This window comes from Pempheris klunzingeri, chromosome 16 (genome assembly GCF_042242105.1).
Source record: "Pempheris klunzingeri isolate RE-2024b chromosome 16, fPemKlu1.hap1, whole genome shotgun sequence".
Classification (NCBI taxonomy): Eukaryota; Metazoa; Chordata; class Actinopteri; order Acropomatiformes; family Pempheridae; genus Pempheris; species Pempheris klunzingeri.
The window spans coordinates 9,012,194-9,040,037 of NC_092027.1; the positions used below are offsets into that span (position 1 = coordinate 9,012,194).

The following is a 27,844-nucleotide window of genomic DNA, read 5'->3' on the forward strand; positions in this document are numbered from 1 at the left end:
ATCTGTTCACATGGTTGCATACTGCATACGTGCATGGCTTTAACACTCCTGTTTACTGTAATGCATACATTCCTTATCGGATAAATGCGGCCCCCCACTGTTTGCCAATGTTTATTATCTGTGTTGTGCATCCCCCACCGACGCACGTCCTGACTGCGTCGATAATATCAAACTATTTTAGTGTGTGATCACATGTTGTGGGTCCAGTTTCCTCGAAGCGCTCTGTGGACCACGTGACGCAGCTCTCCGTGGTGTCAGAGTGGAAAAGAAACAGGTAAATTCAGTCTCTCGCTTATTGTGTGAGCGAGTCGGTTCGTTATATTTTCCCAATTTAGTAGTATCAATTTAGGGTTCAGGAACTATATCCTGTCCTAAATCCGACTAGAAGGTCGACAACGAGACCACTTGTCGGTCGGTTGTGTAGCAGTGTCTAATATTGAGCCGGGTTTCTGGTCAGTATTGCCTGTTATTTATTTTCATTTTAGGGGCCTGCAGGCCTACATTTAGCCTCGGTGATTTCTGATTCGAGAGCCCGGACATCAGGTTATACCGGGGCCCGGATGGCTGTGAAGGATGTAGGGTGTTTGGGCAGTTAGTGAAGCCGTTACTTCGCTAACGCAGCTTTCTGGCTAACGTTGCCTAGCTATGTTAAACGACGGCAACTAGCGATGGCTAGTTCGTTGAGTTAGCATGGCTAGCTGTCGTTAGCAGACAACTAGTGACAGTCGAGTGACATGGGCGTTTTTGGTTTGGTCGAACATGAAACCCTCACTGCTCGCTAATTATTTTGTTGGCTATCAAGCTAGGTTAGCTAACGTTAGCAACTGAGCGCGGTGTAGCTAGTTATCGGCGCTCGGCTAGCTGGTTAGCTAGCGGCTGATAAAGTTAGCCTCGTTGTCGCCATGAGGTGAAGCCGTGAGAAGCGGAAGCCCACCGAGACTTGAACGCTGGTCGCTTTCCCCTAATCATTAGCTAGTTGGCTAGCATTGTGGCCATGTGGCTGGCTAGTGGAATTGGATATGTTCGACGGGCCCTGGCTTTAGGCTTGTTTGTGGGCTAGCCCAAACAGGGTTTTACGTAACTGGTCCAAGATTAAGGAGTCGCTGTCGATAGAAAGGTTAACAGTTTGCTATCAAGCAGAGATGTAACGCTAGTTGGTTGTCTTAAGTATGTTTGTACCTTATCTTTCTCCTATTGATTGTGCAGTTCACTGTAGACCAATCAAGAATAGGCTTTGTGGTCATATTGTTGTTTCACAATATAGGCTAACCAAACGCCACCATTGCTACTTTAATGTAGAAAGCGTTGCATAATGCTCTGAAGAGGTAAATAAGTTAGCCTCTGTTGTGCTCTCAGTGCGGCAGTGCACCGTGGCACTCCTGCTTCCCGGGTCAAACCCGTGGCTCGCTTTGGTTGCAGACATTGCCTAAGAAAGGGGGCTGAAACACACCCTTTGTCAACGTTTTCCATGCGTCCCTGGGAACAAAGCTGATTGTGTCTTCCTGATATCGCTGCTAGCTCCCCCCCACTAGGCAATAAGCTACCGGGCAGTTTGAGGAAGTAGTATGCAAGCGTACCAGGCGTGTACATTACATAAGTAGGTCATAGTCATACATATGTGACGCCTCTCTCATCCCTTTCTCCTCAGGTGTCATTCCTTTGTAAATACTGTTATTTGTATATACTGTAAATGATGACGTCCATGGGCGGGAACCGACCCCGGGGCAGCTGGGAGCAGACACAGGGCCAGACACAGAGTCAGACACAGCACAAGCAAAGGCCTCAGGTACTCTCACCACCTGTCACACTGCCAAGACGCACCGTGATTCGCACCAGAGTTTAATACAGTCACATCAACTCAGTGTTCCTAGTTTTGTTAGACTCATCCTTTCTGGCCACAACATTGTTATTTTAGATAACATGAAAAGCTGAACACAATATGCTGAGCTATTACATGTAAAATGAAAAGATATGCCAGTTACAGACCTATTATTATATAGCCTTTTGATAAGTTTAAAGGAGACTAAAGTTAGTATACACTACAGGATAACTTTATATTTTAACATCTGCAGGAGAATCTTTGATTTTAGCCATTAGGGATTACAGCTTCAGTCTGAACTACACCGATCAATTCAGACACTGAACTAAGTCAATCAGCGAACATCACACAAACTTGATAGTGACGATGTTGTGTTTGGGCAGGTCTTAAGCATGTATGAACATTCTACCATCTGACTGCCTAGTGTTAGTATGTTTACGCCAAAGACAAAACTTTCTGAAATTAATCATGACAAGCGTATAGGATGCACAGCTGTTTCCATATGTAATATATATGTTCCTTCAGTGTTACAGTGTACACACGAAAAACAGATATAGTATAAATAGAAAACAAGTACAAAGACAGTAAAGCACAAGTAGTATTTTGCTGAGTAAACCTAAAGCGGACGCAGTGTCCGTGTACACTGTCATGACAGAATAGCAAAGTCTTTTCCCAGCATAATGTACAGTGCAACCAAAGTAGTAGTTGGATTTTGTCAGTTAATTACTTTAGAGCTAGATTTTTTTGGCTAAATATGAGTTTGTCCTTTCTCATTTTATGAGAATGCAAGTTGTTGTTTGTTGCACTTATTGGGTGTTTCACTCTTGGACAGGCCACTGCAGAGCAGATCCGACTCGCGCAGATGATTTCAGACCACAATGATGCAGACTTTGAAGAGAAGGTCAAACAGGTGAGCAGACGCACATGCTTTTGTCCTGCCTCGTGCAAGTCTGTCTTACTCCTTTCTGAAATAAGTGACACTGCATTGTGTTGTACATAAAGTATTACGTCAAGCATATTTTGCGCCTGTGTGTGTGTGTCTTATGCTTTGAGTTGTCAACAAGCACAGAAAGTCACAATATTCAGTACATTATATCAATGCTGCAATGTTGGTGGATTGTCAACAACAGAATGTACGAGTCTCAAAAAAGTGCTATATTGAAATCATGTTTTGTGAATATCCTTGAAATGGGTTAATCAGCTATGGTAGGGATAAGAAAAAATGCTTCATGTATTTTAAGTCACAATCCTCAAATTCTACCTCGGTTATGAGAAATAGACCAAGCGAAGGGAGTTCCGTTTTGTCTTTTTTTGTTTGTTATGCGGTTAAAAATCTGAGGTGCCATCCTGGATATTACTGGCTGGTGATATTAAATCTTGGTAGTTTCATGCTTTTCACAAACATGTGAACTGCTCTAGCATAACTCCACTATAGATTTGATTACTTGACTGCACTCAAGCTAAATAACCTTATCCTGTTCATGTGGGTTTAAATTACTTTTCAGTGTCGTTATACAGAATCTGGCATTAATTCACATGTGGTCTGTCCATTTTAATGATTGTGCCAAGTTAAAATGGCATCTGAGGACAGATAGTCCTCAAACTGGTCACCAGGACCTTTTGATGAGAGTTTATCTCTTGCATACTCAATTATAGTGTGTGATCATTTCAAAAACACTGAAAGATGGTGTGCTGTCGGCCTTAATTTAAAATGAAGCTTGTGTCCAAGCTTCCAACATGACCAAGATGCTGAATCCCTGCTGCTATCCGACATGCACAGGTCACTGACCCTGTGTCTGATCTATGCGTTTAAAACTTTATGCATAGTGTCAGGGGTCACTTATGTGTCTCATTGTGCCATTCCTCCTTTTCCAGCTGATTGACATCACAGGCAAGGACCAGGATGAGTCTATGATCGCACTGCACGATTGCAACGGGGATGTCAACAGAGCCATTAACGTGTTGCTGGAGGGTAGCCCAGACACTGTGAGTATTGGCTTTGTGTGAGGGCTTAGCGTTGTGGGGGCCAGATTCTGGAGAAATCGGTGCTACACTGGGTTAGATAACCATGATATTGGACTAACGGTTTACACTGTAGGGGTAGGGCTCCTGTGAAGGTATAGCTTGGTACGAAATGGAAGTTTTCCTAGTTAAGACAAAGCTGCATGTAAAGGTCACTGTAAACACATTTCCTTTATATCCCCTGCTGGTTAGTGTTGTCACTTCTGCAGGCCCATGGTATGTTTTCTTTGAACCATAAAGAAAAATGAGTGCTTTCACACATTTATTAGTCACACCTTATCAATTACAGCACCGTATCTGCTTGTAATTTAATATATGACCAATTCTTAGATATTACAGGGCATAAATTGGCATTGCACACAACTGCATTGAGGACCAGCTGAATGAGCCTTCATAGTTACTTAAAAGTTTTGATATAAAAGTAAGTAGTAGAACATAGGGGGGATATTGAAACCAGAGAGTGGAAAAGGGCTTGCCAGCACATTAATCAGACCTGATTAGGGGTTGTCAGCTACTTGGATTGTTAAGATACAGACTCGGTGGAGAGACTTTAAAATAAACTCGTTCAATATGGCTTGCTGGGAAATTACTGACAAGACGAACAGAATTTGTTTTTGTTTTCACTTTGTAATTTGAAGTAGCTGCTGTCATGTGGTCCACACAAACTTAAAGTTCTGTAAGTTCTTAAAGCATCTGTTGAAGTGTAATCCAGCTGGGAAGTAGTCAGACATAGTTTATGGTTCCTAAGTCTATTTTTGGCTCACTGGCTGACCAATCAATTTTTTCAAGTAAATGCCATACTGACCGCCGGTCAACACTCAACATCTGGCTTAATTGTTTATGAATAAATGAATAAATTTGCTTTAGTATCGATCACATTTTAGTTGGGCACATTGTCCTGTTGTTAATGGCAGTGGTTCAAAGTCAATAAACCTGGCAGTATATTGACCTAAAGGAATAACAGTGTAACGCTGTCTTTATTTCTTCCTAAGGACTCTTGGGAAATGGTGGGGAAGAAGAAAGGGGTGTCAGGCCAGAAGGAGACTAGCCAGGCAGAGACCGGAGAGGAAGGAAAAGAGAACAGGGAGAAAGGAGGAGAGAAAGATGTAGCACGTCGTCGAGGTGGCGCTCCACGCAAGGGCCGCGGAGCCAGCAGGGGACGAGAGTGTAAGTGTGTTCCTTTACTGTGCTTTTTACACTGACTGTTTTTGCTTTATATTATATTCCTCTGACAGAGTTCCATGCTGTCCACACTCATGAATATATATGCCACATTTGATTTATTGTGTTTAAAAAATAAAAAATAAAAAAAATTGCAGTTTCTTCACATCAACTGCATGAAAGCAGGTTATTCAAACCAAGATGTGGTGTTGTGCTACTTTAATAAGTTTAAGGTGAACATGTCATATTTTAGCTCCTTTATCCCCTGCTTCGATATATAGCTAAAGCATGCTTTTTAGGGGTTATTGATAAGGTCACAAAGTTGCGGTTGTATGAACGGTCTCTACCAACACAGCAGTAATTACCTATTTATTAGCTTTTTATTTGAAGGTCCTGTCTCCTTGCATTTTTCTAATGGTACCATCTAACGACTTGCTGCACACCACTAGAGCCTTCTTTGCTCTAACTGTGAATGAAGCATCACTCAGGCTCTTTATATGGTATCAAAATTTTTAAAATGGTCTCTCTGTAAAGTAAAACACATCTTTTATCTGAGCCGTGTCTAAATCTGATGTTCTCTGTTTTCTCAAGTTCGTGGTCAGGAGAATGGCTTGGATGGAGGCAAGGCTGGAGTAGCTGGAAGAGGTGCGGAGCGAGGCCGAAGGGGAAGAGGCAGAGGAAGAGGGACTGTTGGTAAGTGGCTCTAATCCTCTGTAGTTGAACTTGTTGGTGAAAGAAATTCATCCAATCAAAACGGGGGATGGAGGGAGCATTTTTATGACATATTTATGTGAAAAGCTGCCATTTATTGTTGTGACTAATTGTCAAACAAAGAAAGTGAAGTAGGCTCTTGTTGTCTCCTCAGGAGTATCTGGACGGCGAGGAGGCAGATTTTCAGCGCAGGGCATGGGGTAAGGGAACACCTGCGTTGCCTAAATCCAGAGGGCCTTTTGTTCCACTTTTACCTGTTGCCATGGTCACCAGAGAGCAGGACCCCAGCCTATTGTTAAGCGTTAATCCAAAGGAGGGAGGACATAACGTCAGCCAATGACATGCAACGGCGTGGGCCGAATATCTCTCTTCAGAGTGCACCGTGTCTAAACATTTTATTTAGATTTAGGTGTAGAGGACCAAATTGGTTAATTTAAACTGTCTCTGCTCTCTGGCCCTGGGCTGTAGTGCAATTTTGTGCTGTTCTTTGTGTGTGTGTGTGTGCTGTTAATGTCAGTTGATGAGTTGGCGTCTTATACTTTCTACTAAGTGTCATAACAGAGGAAGTGCTTCTCAACTGTGATGACATTCTTGACTCGTTGTCATTTAATGGGCCACATCGCACATAAACATGTCCTGCCTCTGATAAGCACTCAGGTGTGACGTGATCTTATTCTGCAGTTATAAATCTTTAAATCTTCTTGGAGTTTGTGGAAGTAGCATATTTGACAAAATCTTGCTTTCTCTAGCGAGGTCAAGGGCTGTGTGGTTTCCTCCAAAGAAAAGCCTGAGCGTAATTTTCACGTCTATTAAAAACAAAGTATTGAATGTGTACGTCAAATATATATTCATAGCACTGCTATAGTAGCTTTGAAGAGTCACAGTAGGTAGAGACATGAACCTGAACGAACTGAAAGCGTTATGGTGTAATTTACAGATGTTTGCTGAAGTGGTGGTGCACACTATAAGGTTGCATCTGTGTTTCTCTGACACTGTGGGAATGTCCTACAATATTTTAAATATATTTGTAGAGTGTGGACCCAGATATTGACTCACATATCCCAAGGAACACAACAGTCATTGTGATTTGTTTCATATTGGCTCCAGTTATTGGTTGTTTTTGTTGAGCTGAGAGCTGGGACTTTCCAACTCCAAATGCATCAAGTGCTGGCTGAGATGTTCTCCTATCACCTAACCCCCCCCCACCCACCCACCTTCACGCCACACAACAACTTTGTGCTTTTGCTTCTTGCTGCTAGCAGACACAGTTTACCAGCTTGGCTTCAGTGTTAGCTAAACACAGCGACTTAAAGGAAACACATGTGGCTAACGGTCTTTGATCAGTTTGATACAGTGTGATAAGATGATCGTGGGCAGGTTTGCATCTTTATGTGCATAATTTATACCTTTTTTTTTTTACAGTGATACTAAGGCAGCTTGTACAGTTCACTTTACATAAACATTCTGCTTAAATGCTGGCATGCACTGAATCAAGCTAAATACTGCAAGCTCACTAAGGTAGAAAGTACCACGTCATTGCTAATGAATAAGCTAACCAGAGAGATTTAAACCTTAAACGGCTTGGATGATATGGGAATATTACTGATGATTCTTATGATTTCAATATTTTCAACAAAGGTTGGTTTTAGTCAAATATGGCAGACTAAATAGTTTTGTTTTTTTCCAGAGAGGTTTTTTTTAAAGGTAGCTCATAGATGCAGAAAACCTCATGGTGCCAAGAATCTCAGACACAAATGCACTCACTCTTTCATCCTGTGGCCAATGGGAGGAATGAGGAGCTATTCTGTAGGGTTAGACTTAAGCTGTTCCCAGTTTGACAAGGAAGTCTCTCTGTGTTTGGTTTTGTATCATAATAGTTACTGAAGTAATAGAAACATTACTTTTTGGCTCTTATTTTAGAATGGTGTTTAAAACATTTATGCTGCTGTCCATTGTTCACCTTATAAGAAAATAGGGTTGGATTCCTTCTGTATGTGTTAAATATAAAGTACCGGCTCACCGTTGCTGAATCAAATCAGTAAATCAATGGTTTTAAAGATTGTATTGAACTGATCTTGAATTCAGATTGTGATTGTGACACATACAGTAACATGGATATAGCATCCATAGTCCTGGCTGCTGCCGTAACTGCAGCATGTAACAATGCCAAAACAATCACCCCCCTCTTTTGCTAAGGTTGCCTGGTGCACAGGAGAAGCTACCACAACAGAGCTGTTGGGGTAACTATTAGCTGCCTTTGTATTTGAATGCTTTAGTTGAGTTTGTAGAAAAGAAACCGAGTGAAGGGACGGGTCCCAGTTTATTGTATCATATAGGCCTCTTAAAGTCGCCTAGAATTGAGTCAAGATTTGTTACCAACTTTCTTTTATTTGCATTTTCAGCTTTTTAAGAAAATAACTGAGCTCAAGTAAGACTAGACTTAAGATAGATTTGTTTCAATAGACAGCATATTGGATGCTGACTGATGCATTCACAACAGCATCCTGTGTGGTTGTTCAGTAATGGCTTTGAGATGATGCCGCTGTGTGATGGAAGGGACCATTGAAATTGATTATTTTGACATAAACTGCATCAATGAAAAGATTACTGCATTTTACTCTTGAATAACGGTTCATCTAGCAACAGTTTTGCGTGTTTGTGGCTGCATTTTGTATACTTGTGATGAGTTGGATTTCTTGGACTGCGTGTTTACCCACCATGACTAAAAGCACACTAGCTTGCCTTGCATTGTCGACTGACTGACGGGTGTAGAGTGTTTGTTTCAGTACTGTCACAGGTAGATCGATGGCATTTTGCTTACGCTGTTGCTCTGGATTGTGGTCTGAAAAACAAAAGCTTTATCTTTTACTTTAACTTTGTTGTGCTGCTTGTAATTGTTACCATTATTTTTCCTCTGAAGCCAGATTGATAAGGGGCCCACATATGATATTGCAGGAGGTGAGAGGTGAGTGCATCGCCTCTGGTGTGTCTGTTATTCTTGCTTTCTTTAGGGAGACTGTTGAGTGCCATAAAACAGGATGATGTTATACAGGACATTACCAAAACAAAGTCTTACTCCTCATTCTATTATTAGGATATGAAAGAGATAGAAGCTTCCTGAAATTTGATGTTAAATCTCTTCACACAAGCCATAAAAGCCCCTCAGATTTGCACAGGAAGAATCTTAGACAAATAATGAAAGCTGCTTGGCTTGGCTTAAAACGTGTTGTACTTCATCATGTTGCTAGGTTGCATAATTTTCTCTACATACACTGATGTATCAGATTAATGAAAGACATACAGTACCAGGAAATACCAACAAAAACAATATTAATATTAAATAAATAAAAAACGCTTACACTTCCTTATTTGCATGTCCTGACTGCACAAACTATCAAGACTGTAATGGTTTTACTGCAGTCCTCTATCATTTCCTCTTCCTGTCTTCCTGCTACAACATTCATTCACTCATTTCTAAAGTGTTCCTATTAGGTAAAGGTTTATTGATGATAACAGCAGTGCTGTGGATTTATTCAGACAGCACTGATGCAATATGCAGGCACAAAACCACCTAGATCCCTTGTGGTTTGATGTTCTTAAGAATGGTGGGCTCTGCTTCTGCTTTTACTTTTTCAAAAATTTAACCACAGCTGGTGTTTTTGGTATTGCTGACAGGTATTCAGTTGTTGGTCCGTACACACACTCAATTCTCAACGCAAGCCTCTGCTTTCTTTCCCAGAACATTCAACCCTGCTGACTATGCGGAGCCAGCCCAGACAGAAGAAAACTATGGGGGGGGCAGCACCTGGAACAACACAGGAAGCATGGAGCTTGAGGAGGGAGCTAGTAAGTTAATTTATTAATATCAATAAGAGAAGTTAATCTTATCAATGAACCGTCTGTTTAACATCCAAGCAATTTTAAAGATGATGTTCAGCATTCCCAAAAGAACCTCCTGCGGTAAAGATGAAAGAGGTTCACTTGTGGTCAAAGGACACTCTCATTTAGATGCTCGGCGTAGAAGCTTTTGTCATCAACCATTCACACTTTGTTTTGTACAGATACCTGAATCCCAGACTTGTCTCAGATCTGTACCACACGTTCAGATGTCTGTGTGTCCAAGTGACCACAGGATAACCATTTCTTTTCATTACATTCAACTCTGATCTCCTCACCCCTCTCTGTGTCTGTAGGGTTGGAATACTCTGCAGGAGAGGGAACAAATTACCCGCCCAAGTTCGACTCTGCTCCTGGTAAACCTGCCCACACTTCTCTGATGTTTTTATGCATCCCTTATTCTGTTTGATGCTCTCTTGGTCCATTTCAATGGTATTGAACTGTTTCTCTTTGACTTCTAGGTGCCTGGAGGACTGCCACAGAGGAGTGGGGCACTGAGGACTGGAATGAAGATGTGAGTATCTCAGGGCTTAACCTCATGCAACTGCTATAGCTCTAAATATAACATTAAGCCAGCACTTCTGAGATAAAATCAGAAGTTAAAACAGAGTGTAGCTCAGGTTCACCAATGGAAGGCCTATTGAGTCTTGATGTTTGTTCTTCCAACTATAACTTCTGTCATCATCTACACACTCTTCCTCTGCAGCTTTCAGAGACCAAGATATTCACAGCCTCCAGTGTGGCATCCATGCCCCTGCCTCAAGAGAATGTTACCATCACCAAAGGACAGAGGTGGGTCACTTATTCACTTTATTAGCCCAACTCGTGCTTTTCAGCAAATTGTTTTTCCAGGTTTACTTTTTCAATTAGAGCATTATAAATAATTGGTGATTGATTAATGTTTGCAAAAATAAAATCGATCAGTGACAAGCAGGCAAACAAATCTCCCAAATACGAGTGACTGAATATGCTGATAACTGATGCGAAAATGACTACATATATAAAAAAAATTTAAATTGATAGATTGATCATTTATCAGCTTAAAAATTTACAGGCATCAATTAATTAATTAATCAATCAACAGAAACATCATCTGCAGTTATTTAAATCAGTCAGCAACTGTTCTGATATAAGCACTTGTTGAAGTTTTAGCAAATATTATATAATGGCTCAAGCTTCTAAATTATTTATGTACTTCCTTGCACTTTAGTAATAGTGCATGAAAATCATGCATGATTACCGTTGTGTTTTTGACTGCTGTTTCTTTTTTTTTTTTTTTTTTTGAAGAGGTTTAAAAAAACAATTAATTAATTAACAATTAATCAAGGAAATAATCTACAGAGTACTTGATAATTAAAATGACCAGTATAGATAATAGATGTAGCCATAGTGAAGAGATTTTAAATGCAGCCTTCTCATAATTAATATTTCCACCTTGCTATAGGATTGACCTTGCAGTGCTTCTGGGGAAAACTCCCCCATCCTCCTCCTCAGAGACAGAAAACCCCCCCATGGAGGCTGCACAGCCCCCCTCCTTGTCCCAGTCACTGGTTTTCAGCAACTCCAAGCAAGGGGTGCCACTCTCCCAAACACCCTCAAGCACCCCTTACACCCAGCACAGCATGGTGAGACTGACAAAAAAAACACTAAAGCAGTTTTTAATTATGTGGTTATATGCACCCAGACTCTTAGGTTTTACTTTATCATGCTAATTATGTCTTAACTTTTAAAACACAACCACTTTCTAACCACACAGGAAAACAACAGAGGCATTGACATCATGTGATAATTGCACCAGTGTAGCACCTTTATTTGCATTATTGTGACAACAGTGTGTCATAATCCACCAACATCACAGGTCAGCATGCTGAGCAAGGGTTTCGGGGATGTGGGGGACCCTAAAGGAGCTAGCACAGGGACCACTGGCTCTCAGTTCCTGGAGCAGTATAAAACAGCCCAGGCACTGGCCCAGTTGGCAGCCCAGCACTCCCAGACTGGACCTCCCAACACAGCCCCTTCATCCTGGGACACCAGTGCTGCCTCGCTGGGACAATACGGTGAAATGTCTACTGTATTTGCTCATTGCTTTGAACATGTTAAGACTGATGTGTACTTGTAAGTTTATTGATTAAAAATATTCCAATATACCAATCTGAACTGATTTTAGGGTTTCTTCTGCTACTTTTTACAATTTTTTTCCCTCTCCATTTTCCAGATATGAAGACTCAGCAGGAGTCTGCGGTTCATACACCCTTTACGAAGCGGCAGCCCTACCAGGCCGCCACCTCAACCTCGTCCATGTTGGATGTTTTCCTGCAGGACAAAGGCCTGCCTCCTTCCTCCTCATCTTCTTCCTTACCCCAACAAACAACATCCTCACCTCATGTGGTGCCTCCGCCTGCTTCCTCCCTTCCCAAAATGGCAGCAGTTCCTTCTCTAGGTCAACAAGTTTCCCCAAGTTCTTCAGATGCCCAGAGTCCGCTGCCTTTGCAGCAACACAAACTCAAACAGCAGAAGAAGAGGACCTCCATTACAACAAAGGTAACATTAAAATTCACATTACAACATTTGAAGAAGGAGTTCACAGCTGGAAAGTTGTTCTTTTCCTAAAACTGGGCTGTCTATGTAGTAGAAAGACACAAAAAGTTTTGAAATTAGTGCCAAGTGGACCAGAGAAAATAGAGAGGCTGTGCCATTCCCTTTTTCTCAAAGGGAACCTACAACAGCTGAGCAAGGGTTTCGGGGATGTGAAAAAGTAGCAGAAGAATTGGAATATGTTTAATCAATAAATATACAAGTACATATCAGTCTTAACATGTTCAAAGCAATGAGCACTATAAGCAAGAATAAGAATGCACTGCGCCACTATCCTCACCAGCTGGTTGGTGCTTGACTCAACTATAGTGGCCTCCATACACTGTAATTCCTCCACGCTGTGTTCTGGCATATAAAAGTAGCACTGAATGTCTGATTCCACAATTAAACTATTAAAATTGTTTTCATACACAGGCATACCAAAATGCAGTCTGTAGTTTGAGCAAAACCTCCAGAGTTATAAAACATGTTATCTGGCTGAGTTTCGTCTGCAAATGAGTAGGGAGTTCTGGGTGCTGGTAACATGGAGGAAAGTTCAACATTGTTCATTTGCATGTACTATCCACATTGTAATGATACAAAGCCAGTGGAAGATCAGCAAAGTACCCCTTAAAAATGCTAGATGTATAATCTATGAAAGAGGTTGCTTAAAATGCACATTCTTCTCTAAGAGCCATTCACACACAGCACAGACTGCACATCTAGTGAAAGCTTTTCTTAAACATTGATCCTTTTGTCCTGAAATGACTGCTGTCATTGCATTTTCTGTGGTCGTAGCACCAAAATAGCCCGCCTTTTCTTTAGAAATAAATTGCTCCCTTAACCAAACAGACCTAAAGTACTTGGGCCAAGTTTAAAAAAGTCCTTAATCCTCCTCAGATTCCTGCAATGGCAGTAGAGATGCCTGGCTCAACAGACATCTCGGGCCTCAACCTTCAGTTTGGAGCATTGCAGTTTGGGTCAGAACCAGTTCTGCCAGAGTACGAGTCCGCCCCCACCACCACAACACCAGCCAACCAGGTTCAGAACAGTCTCTACACAAGCCCCAACAGGTTGGTGCATTCCAAGTTATGTCAATATACATTCTTACTGGACGATTTTGAGAGAATTTGCATGAAAATGTCTCGGAGGATTAATACTTTATAAGCTAAAGCTCTAAAGTGTTTTTGGAGATGTGTGTTGACAGTGAAATATTTTAATTCATTCCTTTTTTATTATGTAGCAATTGAAGTTTATCAGTCTCTAAATGTGCTTCAGTATTTAAGTTGTGATAGTCAATTTTCAGGTCAGAACAATTATTTATTTTCTAAGATCACAATCGAACTTGTCTTGTCAATACCATTACAATCTGCAGTGAGTCAACTCCAGCTCTCTCCAACTCCAGCCAGATGGACCTGTACGATCAGAGAGCTTCTCAGGCACGGCGCTACCCTCCCTCAGTCTCCTCCTCCCCTCAGAAGGACATGCAGTCCAAGGTAAGGCCAAAGCTTCCCTTTCCTCAGTCAAACTCATAAAACATTTAATATGGCTTGTGCTTTCAGTGGCCAGTGTGGACAACACACTTAACCCGCACTTAGTCCTGTGGAGCTCAGAACAAGTGAAAATCTGCTGGTGTGATTTTAAAAAAAAAAAAAAAAAAAAAAAAATTACAAAAAAAAAACTGAAATATACAGAGCTCCACACGTCTTACAAAATACAATTGTGGAATGACGGACTTTCATGCCCTATTAGAAATTACCCTGATTTTATGTTATACTATAATGTGAACTGAATGTAAAAAATATCAGAATATGCTCTGTATTGAATTCAGTACTGTTATAGAAGACCCCTTTATTCATTAACCAGAACTCTATAAAATTACAATACAAGCAGATATTCATAATAAACTACACTCCAGCTTTTTCGTTTTGTGAGATTGTGGTCCTTGTAATGCACCACTGCTTTCAAAACCTGACCTGTAACTAAAATGCTTGGCATATCAAACAAGCTTCTTAGTTTCCAAGAGCCCAACACCCTTCAACTTCTGAACAACAGCCTGTTTCCATAGAAACCTGTGAGCTCACCTTCATTGTTGGTTTTACAGAATGGCTTCAGTTCAATACAAGCAACACAATCTGTGGAAGGTAAGTGTGTATTTACGAAGATTTTTTTTTTTTCTTCTTAAAAGCATTGTTGAAATTGTCCGAGACACAAACACACTTCTCTTTCTTTCCCTGGTAAGTCTACATTGGAGTTTATTCCAGAAACCTCTTGTCTGTCTCCCCAGCTGCAGCAGGCTCTGCAGTATCAGTCAAGCCAGCCTCTGATTTGGTCACGCCGGCATCTGTCTCCAGCATGGGCACTTTGACTGACAGCGGCTCAAGCCCTGCCTCCTTGTTGACTACATCCAATCAGACATCCCTAAGCGCTCTGGGGCACAGTGAAGATCTGCCTCCCAGCACCATCCCCCCTCCTCAGCATAACAAGTGAGATACAGCTAAATTAACACACTAGTATCCTAAGTTTTGACCTCTGGGTGAACACAAGTTTAATGTGATTTGGTGATAGCTGAGACATTCTCTGAACCTTCCTGTCATTTGCGCAGCTCTCACCCATCACAACAGAACAGCCTTGCTCAATCTTCAGTCCGGACATCAAACTCAAGCTTACTGGTGAGCTCTATTTATGTTTATTTCTGTATTTATACCTTATAACTTATCACGTGGATCTAGCATTTTGTTTTTAGACTGTTGAAAGAGCAGATCAGATGTTTTTCAATCAGACAGAAAACAGGAGTTGTGTGTACATGCTTATGCAGGACAGTGCATTTCCTTTCATCTCTGAGCATTTTCAAAGCTGCATTTCCTGTAATGGCAGATGGACATGTTAGATGTCCGTTCACTCTAATGGAAATGTAATCTCATCAATCCTGACTGCATTTTTGTCTTCTTCTTACTTCCATCACTATAGCATCCCAGCGTAGACGGTGACTCGAGCCTGCACTCCTCCTCCTTCCCTTCCTCCGTCTCAGCCGTGCCATCTTCATCAGTCTCCTCTTCCTCCTCGGGGGCTGCTGCTGCACAGGTGTCGCTAGGGGCCCCTCAGGCCTCCTCGGTTGGCTCTGCCACTGTGTCGGCACCCTCAGGCCTTGGCCCTGTGAGCAGTCTGGCCATGGGCCTCAACACTGCCTCCATGGGTGCCCCAGCTGCAGCAGCCGCCACCATCTCAGTCTCCACGACGGCTTCAGCCATTCCTTCTTCAGCTACTTCCTCATCCACACGCAGCTCTGCAGCATCCTCAGGTTAGACATGAAAACAAGCACAAACGTCAGTAAAAATGTCCACTACTCTTCATACACCTTTACATCCAAATCATACATTGTAAAAATGCTCTATAAAAACATTTTAGCCTTCATGTCTTCCTTTTTTCCTTGAATTTGTGCTGTCAATACACAGTTTGTATTACCAGTGAGTTAATCGTAGCTTTGATGATTTGGTGTCAGGGCTTCTTCTTCTGACTAACTTTCTAGTAAAATGTAAGGATCAGATCCATAGTTTAACTGCTTTGATTTAAGCTGCATATATGATCAGGTGATAAATGATTACCGCTCTAATCTCCTATTGCCAATGAGAGTTTGTTGGTTTTGATGAACTGTGTAACTGTTATGGATGTGTGCTCAGGTGGCAGGGCTTTCTGGCAAGTTTCTGTAGCTTTCTCACTGTATTTTGCAAGGTGTTTCAGCTGGTTGTATAAATTTGACGTGATCCAACAGTGGTGCAAAAATGGCACAAAAATTCAATATCCGATAACAGAACGTGACCCTTTATTTGGTGCAGTGTTTTTGTCAGAATTGAGGTTGGATGAATTGGTTTCCATTCCCTCACCATCACTGGCAGGGTTTCCATCATTCTGAGTCATCTTGCTCTCAGTTTGGTTTTCCCTCTGAAGCTTTTCTTTGTCTTACACACATTCACTAGATTTGTTTTCCCCTCTGTCAGTGCATAGTTGCATGATGTATCGCAGTCTTGCCATTTACTAATGCAACTTAGGGAGAATGATTGATTGTGTGTGGCTCTGTTGTAATGTGACACTGGCAAATAAGGGTGGACATATACAATATTTTCAGTGTGTGTAGTTCATCAAAACGTATAGATTTCATTGCATTTTCAATTTTTTTTATGGCTTTGTGTATACAGGGAAAGCACCTCCAAACCTGCCACCTGGAGTGCCCCCTCTACTGCCCAACCCTTACATCATGGCTCCTGGACTACTGCACGCCTACCCTGTAGGTTCCTGCCAGGGTCAAGTCGGTTTTTGTACAGTCTGAGTCTGTGCTAACCAGACTTTGTCATATAGTTGATAGAGTAATGGTAACACAGTTTTCTTACTCATGTCTTGCTTTGTCTCAGCCTCAGGTGTACGGCTATGATGACCTACAGATGCTGCAGACAAGAATACCGCTGGTGAGTTTTGTTTTATGAAGTCTTTAAAAACATTATGCACAAGTGATCCTTCATTGCTTCATGGCTTGTGTTCTTAATTTATACAAAATATTTTTCTCTCTATAGGATTATTACAGCATCCCTTTTGCAACCCCCACAACAGCACTGACTGGCAGAGAGGGCAGCCTGACAAGCAACCCTTACTCTGGTGAGCCTAACAGTGACGCCTGTGAAGAGCTGAGCCTGCTGTGCCTGTTCAGCTGTTGGCTGCATGTTGAAGCATTATGTGATCATCTGAAAGAGGAGTTGATGTGGACCAAATTTTATATGATAGTCTTCACAAAAAAATGTAGTATGGCTGTGAGCTGAAGGAAAGGCTGTTGAACCTGAGCAAGGATCACAGTATACCTATCTGTGATCACACATTGGTTTTATTCTTAGGATAATCCTCGTGCCTTTTTTAGAAGCAGATTTGATTAGTTGTAATATCAATGAACAATATAATTAACATTTAGAAATGGTTCTTCCAGTAGGTCCTTGATCAGTCATTCTGGTATTTAAGTATCTGTTGCTGTTGGAGACAAAGGTCACACTGCCTTCTTCTACCTGTGCATGACGGCTACCTTGCTGAAATGCTGCAGCTGGCAAGTGTGTGGTGGCTACACCGACTGCATGGGTGCTGCCGATCTTTCTACAATGACTTTGCCTTTGGTAATGGCCATCAAATAAGTATTTTTCGTGTCTGTGACATTTTCCACAGGTGTAGAATCGGTGTAGTGAACGGAAGTCAAACATGTGATCTTGCTGGTTTGATTTCAATATGACTCGACAGATCATTTTCACTGACACAGACACCTAGATGAACTGTGCCTGAGACATGCTGCTCAGTAACCATTCAGTCAGGCACCGAATTAAAAAGCAACAGGTTCCACATTGCACACACGCTGCTCAGGTAGTAAAGTTGAACTCAACGTAAGCGCGCTTGCCTCATTACAAAGCTCAAGGGCAGCGGGATAACTGAATAATTTTTAGTGACAATAAGCAGAGATTGTTCCATCCATTCAGCATCCTATCAGATATGACACCCCACAACAAGCAGCAATTTTTGTTTTTTTTGTGCTTCATGTCCTTTGCTTGATTGTGATCCAATTATTTTCTTGATCTCACATGCAACATTTGTTCTTAAAACTTTTAGTAACATCACACTCTTCCTCCCTTTCTCGCATTTGCAGGCGACTTATCAAAGTTTGGTCGAGGTGATGCATCATCCCCGGCTCCAGCCACCACGCTAGCGCAGACGCAACAGAACCAGACCCAGACACATCACACCACACAGCAGCCATTCCTCAACCCCGCGCTGCCGCCTGGTTACAGCTACACGAGCCTCCCATACTACACTGGCATGCCAGGCCTGCCCAATACTTTCCAGTACGGACCTGCTGTGTTTCCGGTGAGAAAACTTAAGTCTCCACTAGCTAGCTAACTTGTTGGCTTCTATTACAGCCTTAAGGAACTGATGCATCATAATATCATGAGGAAAATGGGCGGGTTTGGACAGTAGCAAGATTGTGACAGTGGCTATAAAACTAAATTGATGTGTGCACAAATGTTCCACGAAGGAAGAGGTGAGTTTGGTGTCCCTATGACTTTATGGCAGTTTTGAGTATTACCTGATCCTAAACAAGAAGACGACTGGATTTTGGTGGCCACACAAGACGACCTTTGGTTACCCTTTTCTCTCTGTTGAGTTTCTTTTTTACCTCTTGCTGACTTGATGACATTACATGATGTGCCGTTGTTCTTGTCCAGGTGGCTCCTACCTCGTCAAAGCAACACGGTGTGAATGTCGGCGTCAATGCATCAGCCACACCCTTCCAGCAGGCTAGTGGCTATGGTTCCCATGGATACAGCACTGGTGAGGCTAAACCACTAAACCATGTTGAAACGGCATGCTTAGAGGGGCCGTGCAGGTCCTGCGTTACTTACTAGAATACCAATAACTCTTGCGCTGATTCTCACAATGAGCCCATTGATTTCTCATCGGTGTGGAGTGCATATTTTATTTGATTTTTACACAAGCATCATGTTTATGCTTGTAGATGCTTCAAAGACGTTTGTTATGCTTGTGTCAAGGCAGCTGTTAATGGTTCATGAAACGTGTGTTGTCTGCTGATTCTCACATGAACTGCTGACGTCAGAGTGAAACTGTTGTTCAAACTGAGCATGAATCCATGTTCAGGTTTAGTTGTGTCAGAATTTTGGAAATGCATCTGCATCTTGTACGCAGTTTTCATTGCCTGTACACACAAGGAAAGTGCCTCAACAATTCAGCTATATTACAATAGCAAGAGAATATCTGTAACTTAATGTGACTCATGATAAAATATGGGACTGCCATTTAAACTGTAAGGAAAGATGGACTTGAACAGTGGCACCTGGCTATACCAGCGTAAATAACGGGTTAGATTATTGGTTTCCTGCTGTCTTCCATAGCTTGCTTTGCTCATTTCAGAAAGTGGAGTTGGCCCCAGTGCTTCACCTTCTACCATGTCCTGCACACACATTCATCTTAAACACATCAACAAATGGAGCACCCATCATCCTCCCATATTTCTCTGAATATGATTCCCTTTTGAGCCCATTTTCTTTCAGCAGTTTCATATTTTGCCAGTGGCCCTCGGGTATCTGCTCCATCACTTTGTATTCCTTTTTTTTCCTTCTCAGTGATGCTGTATTTTATTTTCATACTTTAATTCATCACTCAATATCCACCTTTGGTCATTACATGTGCAACACCTATTTGTTCTAAGCTGCACCATCTGCTGCTTTCTGCCATCACCCAACTCGAGCTCACTCTCCGCCCCCCCTCCCCCCTCCCACACACACACCCTGCCTGCCCCCTCACTTCCCCCCCACCTCCTCCCCTCAGACTTGGGTCAAATAGTACTTGCAAATGATGTTGGCGTTGATTCTGACGTGCTCCTAGTGCCATATGGGCAGGCTTTGCCAAAGAGGACAATGCATTTGGTGTCAAAGTTCAGATGATTACAGTAAAGTATTCAGATATCAGTATAGCCTGTTTCCTTGCAAACTTGACACTGTTTGTATTGTCACGATTTGGTAAAATCTGTCCATGTGGTACACAGTTTCAATCAAACGCTATGAGTTATTTGCAAATGCTATCTGAGGCAGGTCTGCTTCCCCTGCCTGGTGTGTCTAACGCTGTGGGCTGCGGCTGTGTGTCTGACTGTTGCAGGCTATGAGGATGTGGGCCAGGCTTCAGGGAGTGGGGATTTCTGTAAGGGCGGATACGGCACTGCCGTGGCCGCTGCCGCTTCTGCACAAAACAAGCCAGCCAACTCTGTCACCGGGCCTGGAGTCGGTGAGTGCCGCCACATGCCAAATTGAAACAGAGAGGAGAAAAAAAGAAAAAAAAAAAAAAACCCTGTCCCTCCCGTCTTCCTCCTTGTGTCACCAACCATCCTTCTCCCCCTCTTTGCTCTCGTTCCTTTGCCTCATCGCTGATGAGCTGTGCCTGTGGGAAGACTCGTCACACTACATACGCTTTTAGACAGCCCAATGCAGCCTGCCTCTCTTACAAGCCTTGTCTGCCATTCTGTCTGTTATCTGTTCTCTTCCAGGGCAACTCATCATCAGTCCAATCTGGTTTCCATATTTTGTAGACAGTTGTGCTGCGTAATTATCAGGCTTGGAATCAAAAATTTGGCAGGTCACGAGGGCCGTGGCTGCCATGAACTGATGAGTTACTCTGGTTGATGCTGTCCCACGTTCCCCGTGTTGCTTGCTCTTCACTCATGTTGTCATGGCTGGTGTGTCCGTCTCCGGAGTATCGAGTTCACTGTTCTGTGGGTGAAGTAGGATACAATCCAAGGAAGAAAGGGCAACAAAATGGTGTTACTTGATCACTGCACTGAACACTGCTGTGCTTTATGAGAGTTTGTGTGATTTATTGTTTATATTTGAGTACTTTGATTCTTCTTTCAGACACACACCTTGTTGTGTAAATGTGATGGCAATTTTAAATGTTGGTCCCATGTCTTAATTAGCACTCAATGGCACTTTTTCTGAAGTCACAACAGCAATCTTACTAGCTTGGAACAAGTAGCATTTCTACACCGACACTTGCAGCACAGAACAAGTCTGAAATTATCAAATGAACACAAACACAACAGCAGGACACGGGGTTGGGCAGGTGTGGCGCAGAAAATGAAGATTGTTTAATGCTCCAACAGTTAAAATAAGTTTTAAAGTCCGTCACTGATGCAGCCTGTGAAAGAGCACAAACCACTCTAAGTCTTCAATATTATTACATTTCAACTCTGCACTGTTTTGTAGCAGTGCTACTGCTTCAAATGCCAAATACCAAATTAGCTTTGTGGCTTTTTCTGCAACATTCTTGTCTTAATAAAGCTATAATGAACATTTATATAACTGAACAACAAAGTTTTTTGACGTAATTTAACGTTAACTAGTCCATGTTTACAAAGGGCTCAACACAGACCCACTGCTACTATACATTTGCCTTTGGTTTGCCTTGACATTGGCAGTCACCCCAATTTTTGCTTTCAAAACAAATTAAAACTGCTGAAAAGGGGTTTGGAGAGTGAAGTTATTCTATTTCACACATTCCTGCAGGTTGTGGTCGCACTTAAGTACAAGTTTCAGTAGAGTGATGATACAAAAGGTGGAGGGGGAGGTCAGAAGCCATGTTGGAGCTATCACTGCACTCACCCTATGATCAGTATTATTACTCGTAGATTTTGACAAAAAAAAATGTAATCATTAACATTTAGGGGTTTTCAGGCATTAACAGTTTGTTGTGTAATTCCACTAGAACTGAGCCTTGAAAGCATGACTTTTTTTTGTCCAGTGTCTTGTTTTGCACACCAGTTGACCCTGTTTTGCGTCTCCATGGCGATACAGGGGGGTTAGTGTGTGCCAGAACAACCAAAGCAGTAATCACCAGATACAGTCGGACTCGAACCACTTGGCTGACTGTAACTGATATTGCTGTGACAACGTCTTTCTCACCTCTCTTCCTGTTCATCTCATCCCTCTTCATCTCCTCAGCCTGTCTCTCTCTCTGCTGTCCTCACTGAAGGAAAATTCTGTTGAAATCATCTATGGACTTAATGCATAGATGTTCACACTTTAAATTTCCCAGGATTCTCTTTTGTTCTAAGTGATAAGGTTTTTTTTTTGGTTTTTTTTCTCATACGCTTGAATTTGAGAATTGTAGATATTAGATTCTCTGTTGTTGGTACATCCATACAGTTATTATGCTGGTTATTATCTGATTGTAACCATGCGGCTGCTCATGGTTGGTTTGGTGGGTGTTCCTGGAGTCCCCTGTGCATTCTCACTTTATCCGGTTTTTGGATTCACTCCCATCTCCTCTGTCTCTGCAGGAGTCTCTGTGACATCAAGCAACACGGGGGTACCAGATATTTCAGGGTCTGTTTACACGAAGACGCAGGTAATTACAGATTAGAAATGTTCAGATAAGCATTTCCAGCTCTCTTAGTCTCTTAGACTTAGACGAAGACCAAAAATAGTTTGAATTGAGCAAAAATGTCATGTCTGTTCTTTGTCTCACTTCCTCCTGCAGTCATTTGAGAAGCAGGGTTTCCATGCTGGCACGCCAGCAGCTTCGTTCAGCCTGCCCTCGGCTCTGGGGAGCGGGGGACCCATCAACCCACCGGCTGCCGCTGGCTACGCCCCAGCCCCCTTCATGCACATCCTGGCACCGCACCAACAGCCCCACTCTCAGATACTGCACCACCACCTGCAGCAGGACGGACAGGTAGTGTACATGGTTTGTTTGGTTCTAGCCTGACATTCTATCCATCTAGCCAGACCAATTTCGTAAATTCAGTTCATTTTCAATTTCCATGGGACGTTAGTAAAAGACCAAAATGCCTCTGGATAGAAATATACAACCCAGTCAACACTGACATGATACTAGATTTACCAGAACATTCCAGGTCAGTGGCAGCCATATTGTTTAACAAACATGCCTCAACAGCGCACCTCAGTCAGTCATATCAAAGATTAGATGAACAGTTGTGATTGACCCAACCCAGGCCAGATGGAAGTCTGTATGAACAAGGGGACACATTGTTGCATAGGAAAAGCTAAAGCAGCATGTATAATGAATACCGTTAGATATGTTAAAACTACTAATAAGATGGTTCTGGATAAAAACAACAGGACAAATTGAAATGCTTTGTGGGCCATGATTTTCAAATATTCATTAAATTATAAAAAATCAAATAGTTTTTTTAAAACAAGGTTTTTACTGGTGCCTGGTAGTACGCCCATCAGGAGCAGTGGACCTGGCTTCAACTCAGCGCCCTGGATCAAACGGTCTTTGCTTTATTAGCTAGAAGCAGCCTTAGGTCCTGACTGGGTTAATTTATAGGAGATTAATAAAGGATAATCTTTGAATAGTTCACAGTGACTATAAAATAGTATTTTTGCTTGAAATGTACATCCTGATTGTGCATATGTACATACAGTCCCTGACAAAAGTCTTGTTGCTTACCGAAGTTGTTGAACAACAAATAATAACTTGACTTGTAGTTGATCAATTGGAATCTGAAATGGCTTATATGAAAGGCAAAGGCCTCTGAATTATGTGTATTGTATCAAAATAAGGTTCTGTATCATTCATTGAGTTTTATCATTTAATTAGAACAGAAAGGTCAGATTTGGCTTGGACTAAAGTCTTGTCGCATACAAAAGAAAATGTACGGTAGAAATTATATTTTATTTTATTTTTTATTTTAACATGCTACAATAACATCACAGCATAAAGCTATGGTCCCTTGGGAAAAATAATTAATATCGTGTATGACCCCCATGACCTTGGAGGACTGCATCCATACGCCTCAAATAATTTATTGATGAAGTCATCTGGAATGGCAAAGAAAGCAGTCTTGCAGGACTCCCAGAGTTCATCAAGATTCTTTGGTTTCACCTTCAAGCCTCCTCCTTCATCTTACCCCAGACATGCTCAATAATGTTCATGTCTGGTGACTGGGCTGGCCAATCCTGGAGCACCTTGACCTTCTTCACTTTCAGAAACTTTGATGTGGAGGCTGAAGTATGAGGAGGAGCGCCATCCTGCTGAAGAATTTGCCCTCTCGTGGTTTCGAATGTAGTGGGCAGCAAGAATTTGTTGATATTTCAGGCTGTTGATGTTGCCATCCACTCTGCAGATCTCTCGCACACCCCCATACTGGATGTAACCCCAAACTATGATTTTTCCTCCACCAAACTTGACTGTTTTCTGGGTGAATCTTGGGTCCATGCGGGTTCCAACGGGTCTTCTGCAGTATTTGCTGCGTTTGGGATGCAGTTCAATGGATGATTCATCAGAAAAATCTACCTTCTGCCACTTTTCCTCTGTCCATCCTTTCACCAAGCTGTGGGCCTTTGCAAAAGCAACACGATTTTTTAGTTGCCTTCTGTTTAATGCTGACTTCTGAGCACTAATTTGGCCATGGAGACCACTGCGTGAGAGAATTCGACAAACTGTTCTTCGAGACACAGGAGTTTCTGGTGACCACTTCTCATGCAGCTGTGCTGCAGTTGAAAAAGGGCTGGCCCTGGACTGTCAACAGCAACAAACGGTCCTCTCGAACAGTTGTGTTACGGGGTCTGCCTGACATGGGCTTGTCATGAACTTCAGCAGTTTCTTCAAATTGTTTTCTTATCCTCTCCACTTGACGTTTGGATACACTGAAGATGTCTATCACCTCAGCAGCAGACTTGGTCTTCAGGTTCTTGATGATCAGCACTTTGATCTGTGGTTGAATCTTTGGTATGTTGTGAGAGGTCAGGTTGCACTTCAGATGAAGGTCTGGTGTGCTGGGGTTCTTTTTATACACACCTGGGAATGTGTTACAGTATTTGTCACAGGTGAAGCTCTGATCTGTGATTGGTTGAATCATTTAAAGGCACGACAAGACTTTAGTCCAAGCCAAATCTGACCTTTCTGTTCTAATTAAATGATAAAACTCAATGAATGATACAGAACATTATTTTGGTACAATACACATAATCCAGAGGCCTTTGCCTTTCATATAAGCCATTTCAGATTCCAATTGATCAACTACAAGTCAAGTTATTATTTGTTGTTCCAACAACTTCGGTAAGCGGCAAGACTTTTGTCAGTGACTGTATATCAGTGTGTCTGTGTTTGTACATGACAGTGCACACATTAACATAACGCTGCTCTCTCTCTCCTGTCTCGACAGAGCGGCACTGGACAGCGCAGCCAGAACGCCTCCATTCAGCAGAAGTCTCAGATCAACAAGTCGGCATACAACAGCTACAACTGGGGGGCAAACTAACATCCACTGTCGGGGCCCCCACCGTGTTGACAGAAGCTCGAAGGGGGCTCATCACTCCTTCCGCAAACAGTCTCCACATAATAAACTCCCTCTTCCTCCTGCTGAGATTCCCTCCCCAGTCTCTTGGCCCAGCACTCCTGCAGCTCTGACCGTGGTCAGAGGAGGTGCTGTGCCGAGAGAACGAGCACTGTAATGATGCATGGATGGGTGGGAGGGACAGGAGGGGCTTACAGAGGGCAGATTGGAGCTTAATGGTTATAGAAATACACCGTCAAGAGGTGAAATATTGAGTGTTGGGAATTTGTATCGTGTTAACCCCCCACCCCACCCACCCCATTTTTTTTCTTTCACTTGTATGTAACATAGAACTGTTTTCTAAAAGAATGAACGTTTCCTGTATGGTCTTTATTTTTATTTTTTGTCTTTTTTTTCCCCCTTTTTTTTCTTGCTAATGGGGAGGAATGAAGTAATACCTGAAGGTGGGGGGGACAGGCTGGTTTTGTATTTCTCACCCTCAACTCTCCTCTCCTCAGCCACTCCTTAATTTTGGTGGAAACTATTCCCTCCCCCAAACAATACCCAAACACAATAATTTGTTTAATTGCTGTTCAATGGGTTTGTTGCTTTTTTGTTTTTCTTTGGGGTTTTTTTTTTTTTTTTTTTTTTTTTTTTCATTTTTATGTCATTTTAGGTTTGAAGAAACAATTCTCTAAATTGGTAGAGTTGTGAAGTTTATTTTTTACCAAATATAGCTATATTATATATAAAGACATATAAGCGAGCTCACTGGCTTGGACTGTGAGGAAAGTGTGTTTGTCATGTGACTGCGTGCATGTTTGTACACACGGGGGCCGCGGGTCGTGTACTGTGCTTTGTTTTCTGCTTGGCACAGGATTTTTCATTATCAAACACCTGTACAGTAACTGTTCCCATGAATTATAGATATGTTGCATTAAGGCCCCACCTATTCTGCAAGAGATGTTAAGAATGATTTCCAAGGCCAATACACACCCAGTCTGCCTTCCAGTGTGTTTTATTTTGTTTGTCTCTGAGGCCCCCCCACCTCCTCCCTGCTCCACCACCTGTCCCCCATTGTAAGGATACCTGCAACATTGAATACTGATGGACAGAATTGTACTATGGGTTTTTTGTCAGTGATTTATTTTTCTTTTTGTACTGTGCGTTTTAAAAAAAAAAATTTAAATGGATAAACTTGTCTTGTACATATATAAAAAACACAAGTACTGTAGTCCCTGTTTGTTCGATGGCTTTCTCCTTTTCCTTCTCAAATCCTTGCAGACTTGTTAGCTTTTTGTTTCTTATATTTTTTTTTATTTTGTAAAAATATATAAATATTAAGTAAATAAACAAGAAAAAGACATTTTCATCATTTTGGATGTGAATGTCTTTTAAGAAACTATTTGTTTCTCATGTGGCTTGTAAATACAGCAGCAGGTTTGACAGTGATGTTTGTGTGTGTTGCTGACGTCTGGCCTTAATTCATCTGACAGCTTGAAACGCTAATTCACTGATACTTGATGTCAGCGGAACAAAGAATTGACAAAATGCTGTGAGAAGATGCTTATGCCATCAAGTGTTTGGCACAAACGAAACCATCTGACTTGCAGGCTTTAGGTTGGGTTTCAGTTCAAAGCCTGAGTTATTTAACAGCCTCTGGGAGATCAGCACTACCAAACTAAACTAACATTTCTTCACATATTGTGCTTTGTTTGTTCACAAGATTTAGATGCACTTTTTACATCTAGATAACCTGTTTTATGTGATAGACAGCTAGCCGCTGATTAGGAGAGACTAGTTAAATATCTAGGATATCTAAATTTGTGGCGATCTAGTTTCCTGTTACATTTCCTTAAGAAATAACTTTTTCTGCCATATCATATTCTCTCATTCTGATTAGTCAACATACAGAAAGTCCTGACAGGAGAATAAATGTCTTGTTGTTCGCATGAGAAATAATCCAGACATGAAGTGAAAACTGGTAGTGGAAAGTTTAGTATCTACTCATGCAGGTGTACTGTACATCAGTGTTGTATACTACTTTATACTTATAATCAACCACATTTCAGAGGGAAAATTTGAATGCAGGACTGGAGTTCTGGGTTGGGTGACTCATGGGTATTCAAACAGGAAGTCAAGAAGACGGATCAGCACTTTTTAGTAAACAGACTGGGAATGGGTTAATTACGCATTTTGTCTCCACATTTTACAACCAGCCATCTCGTTTGATACCTTTTGTTAAAGTTGTCGATAAACAGCAGTGAACTGGCTTTGGAATCCATCGCTCTGATGGAACGTTACGAGCCAGCGACGCTTAACGATGGAATGCCGTTGCTAGGAAACAGCAGCCCGCTCTGACTCGCCAAACACTTAAACAGACAGTGGAGGAATAAGTGCTGAGCTCCTGTTCTTAGGTATATGTAGAAATATCATTATAGGTAAACGTCCTGTATTCAGTTTTCAATGTATTAGTGCATTTTGCTCAAATGTATAAAGTATTAAAGTTTAGGCAGCAGAATGGCCTCCGTCAGACAAACCATTCTACTTTCTACTAGTAATGCCTTTGAATGTAGCAGCATTTCAGTGTTAAAGTTGGTCGAGGTGGAGCTGAGTTTAGCTGCTTTATATACTTTTGGGTAGTTCAGTCAATACATTGTGTTGTATGATGCTTTTGTATGTAAACTATTTATGCACAAAGTCAATCAAGTCAGATAAATGTAGTGAAATAAAAGGCACATTTCCCTTTAAAATGTTGTGGTGTAGAGGTTATGACAGCAGAACATTTTAAATACTCATTTAAGTAGGAGTGTCTCAACTTGAGT

At 41.8% G+C, this 27,844-nt stretch overlaps 1 protein-coding gene across 6 annotated transcripts; it reads left to right on the plus strand.

Annotated features, from left to right (window-relative positions):
* Positions 1–217: 217 nt before the first annotated feature.
* On the plus strand, positions 218–26,253 carry ubap2l (ubiquitin associated protein 2-like). 6 transcript variants are annotated; one of them, XM_070845997.1, is made up of 30 exons: positions 218–274; positions 1,649–1,786; positions 2,652–2,729; positions 3,695–3,805; positions 4,834–5,008; positions 5,594–5,695; positions 5,868–5,913; positions 8,634–8,678; positions 9,453–9,559; positions 9,907–9,966; positions 10,072–10,124; positions 10,317–10,402; positions 11,055–11,235; positions 11,469–11,667; positions 11,826–12,151; positions 13,085–13,257; positions 13,560–13,680; positions 14,289–14,328; positions 14,472–14,670; positions 14,790–14,856; positions 15,155–15,485; positions 16,381–16,469; positions 16,594–16,647; positions 16,753–16,834; positions 17,859–18,076; positions 18,436–18,541; positions 19,883–20,008; positions 22,056–22,123; positions 22,256–22,450; positions 24,909–26,253. In XM_070845997.1, exons 2-30 carry the CDS (start codon positions 1,691–1,693, stop codon positions 25,002–25,004), a joined length of 3,630 nt encoding a protein of 1,209 aa, XP_070702098.1. In that variant the 5' UTR covers positions 218–274; positions 1,649–1,690; the 3' UTR covers positions 25,005–26,253. The 6 variants fall into 6 exon arrangements, with proteins under 6 accessions (XP_070702098.1, XP_070702101.1, XP_070702103.1 ...); XM_070846000.1 differs by having other exon boundaries at positions 13,590–13,680; XM_070845999.1 differs by lacking the exon at positions 218–274 and adding an exon at positions 310–452.
* The last annotated feature ends 1,591 nt before the right edge of the window (positions 26,254–27,844 follow it).

Bases quoted from the DNA above. Each gene is read 5' to 3' on its own strand.
- ubap2l (XM_070845997.1), top strand. From the start codon at position 1,691: ATGATGACGTCCATGGGCGGGAACCGACCCCGGGGCAGCTGGGAGCAG. The intron at 13,258-13,559 runs GTTGGTGCATTC...TACAATCTGCAG, and splicing joins CTCTACACAAGCCCCAACAG to TGAGTCAACTCCAGCTCTCT. The intron at 14,857-15,154 runs GTGAGCTCTATT...CCATCACTATAG, and splicing joins CATCAAACTCAAGCTTACTG to CATCCCAGCGTAGACGGTGA.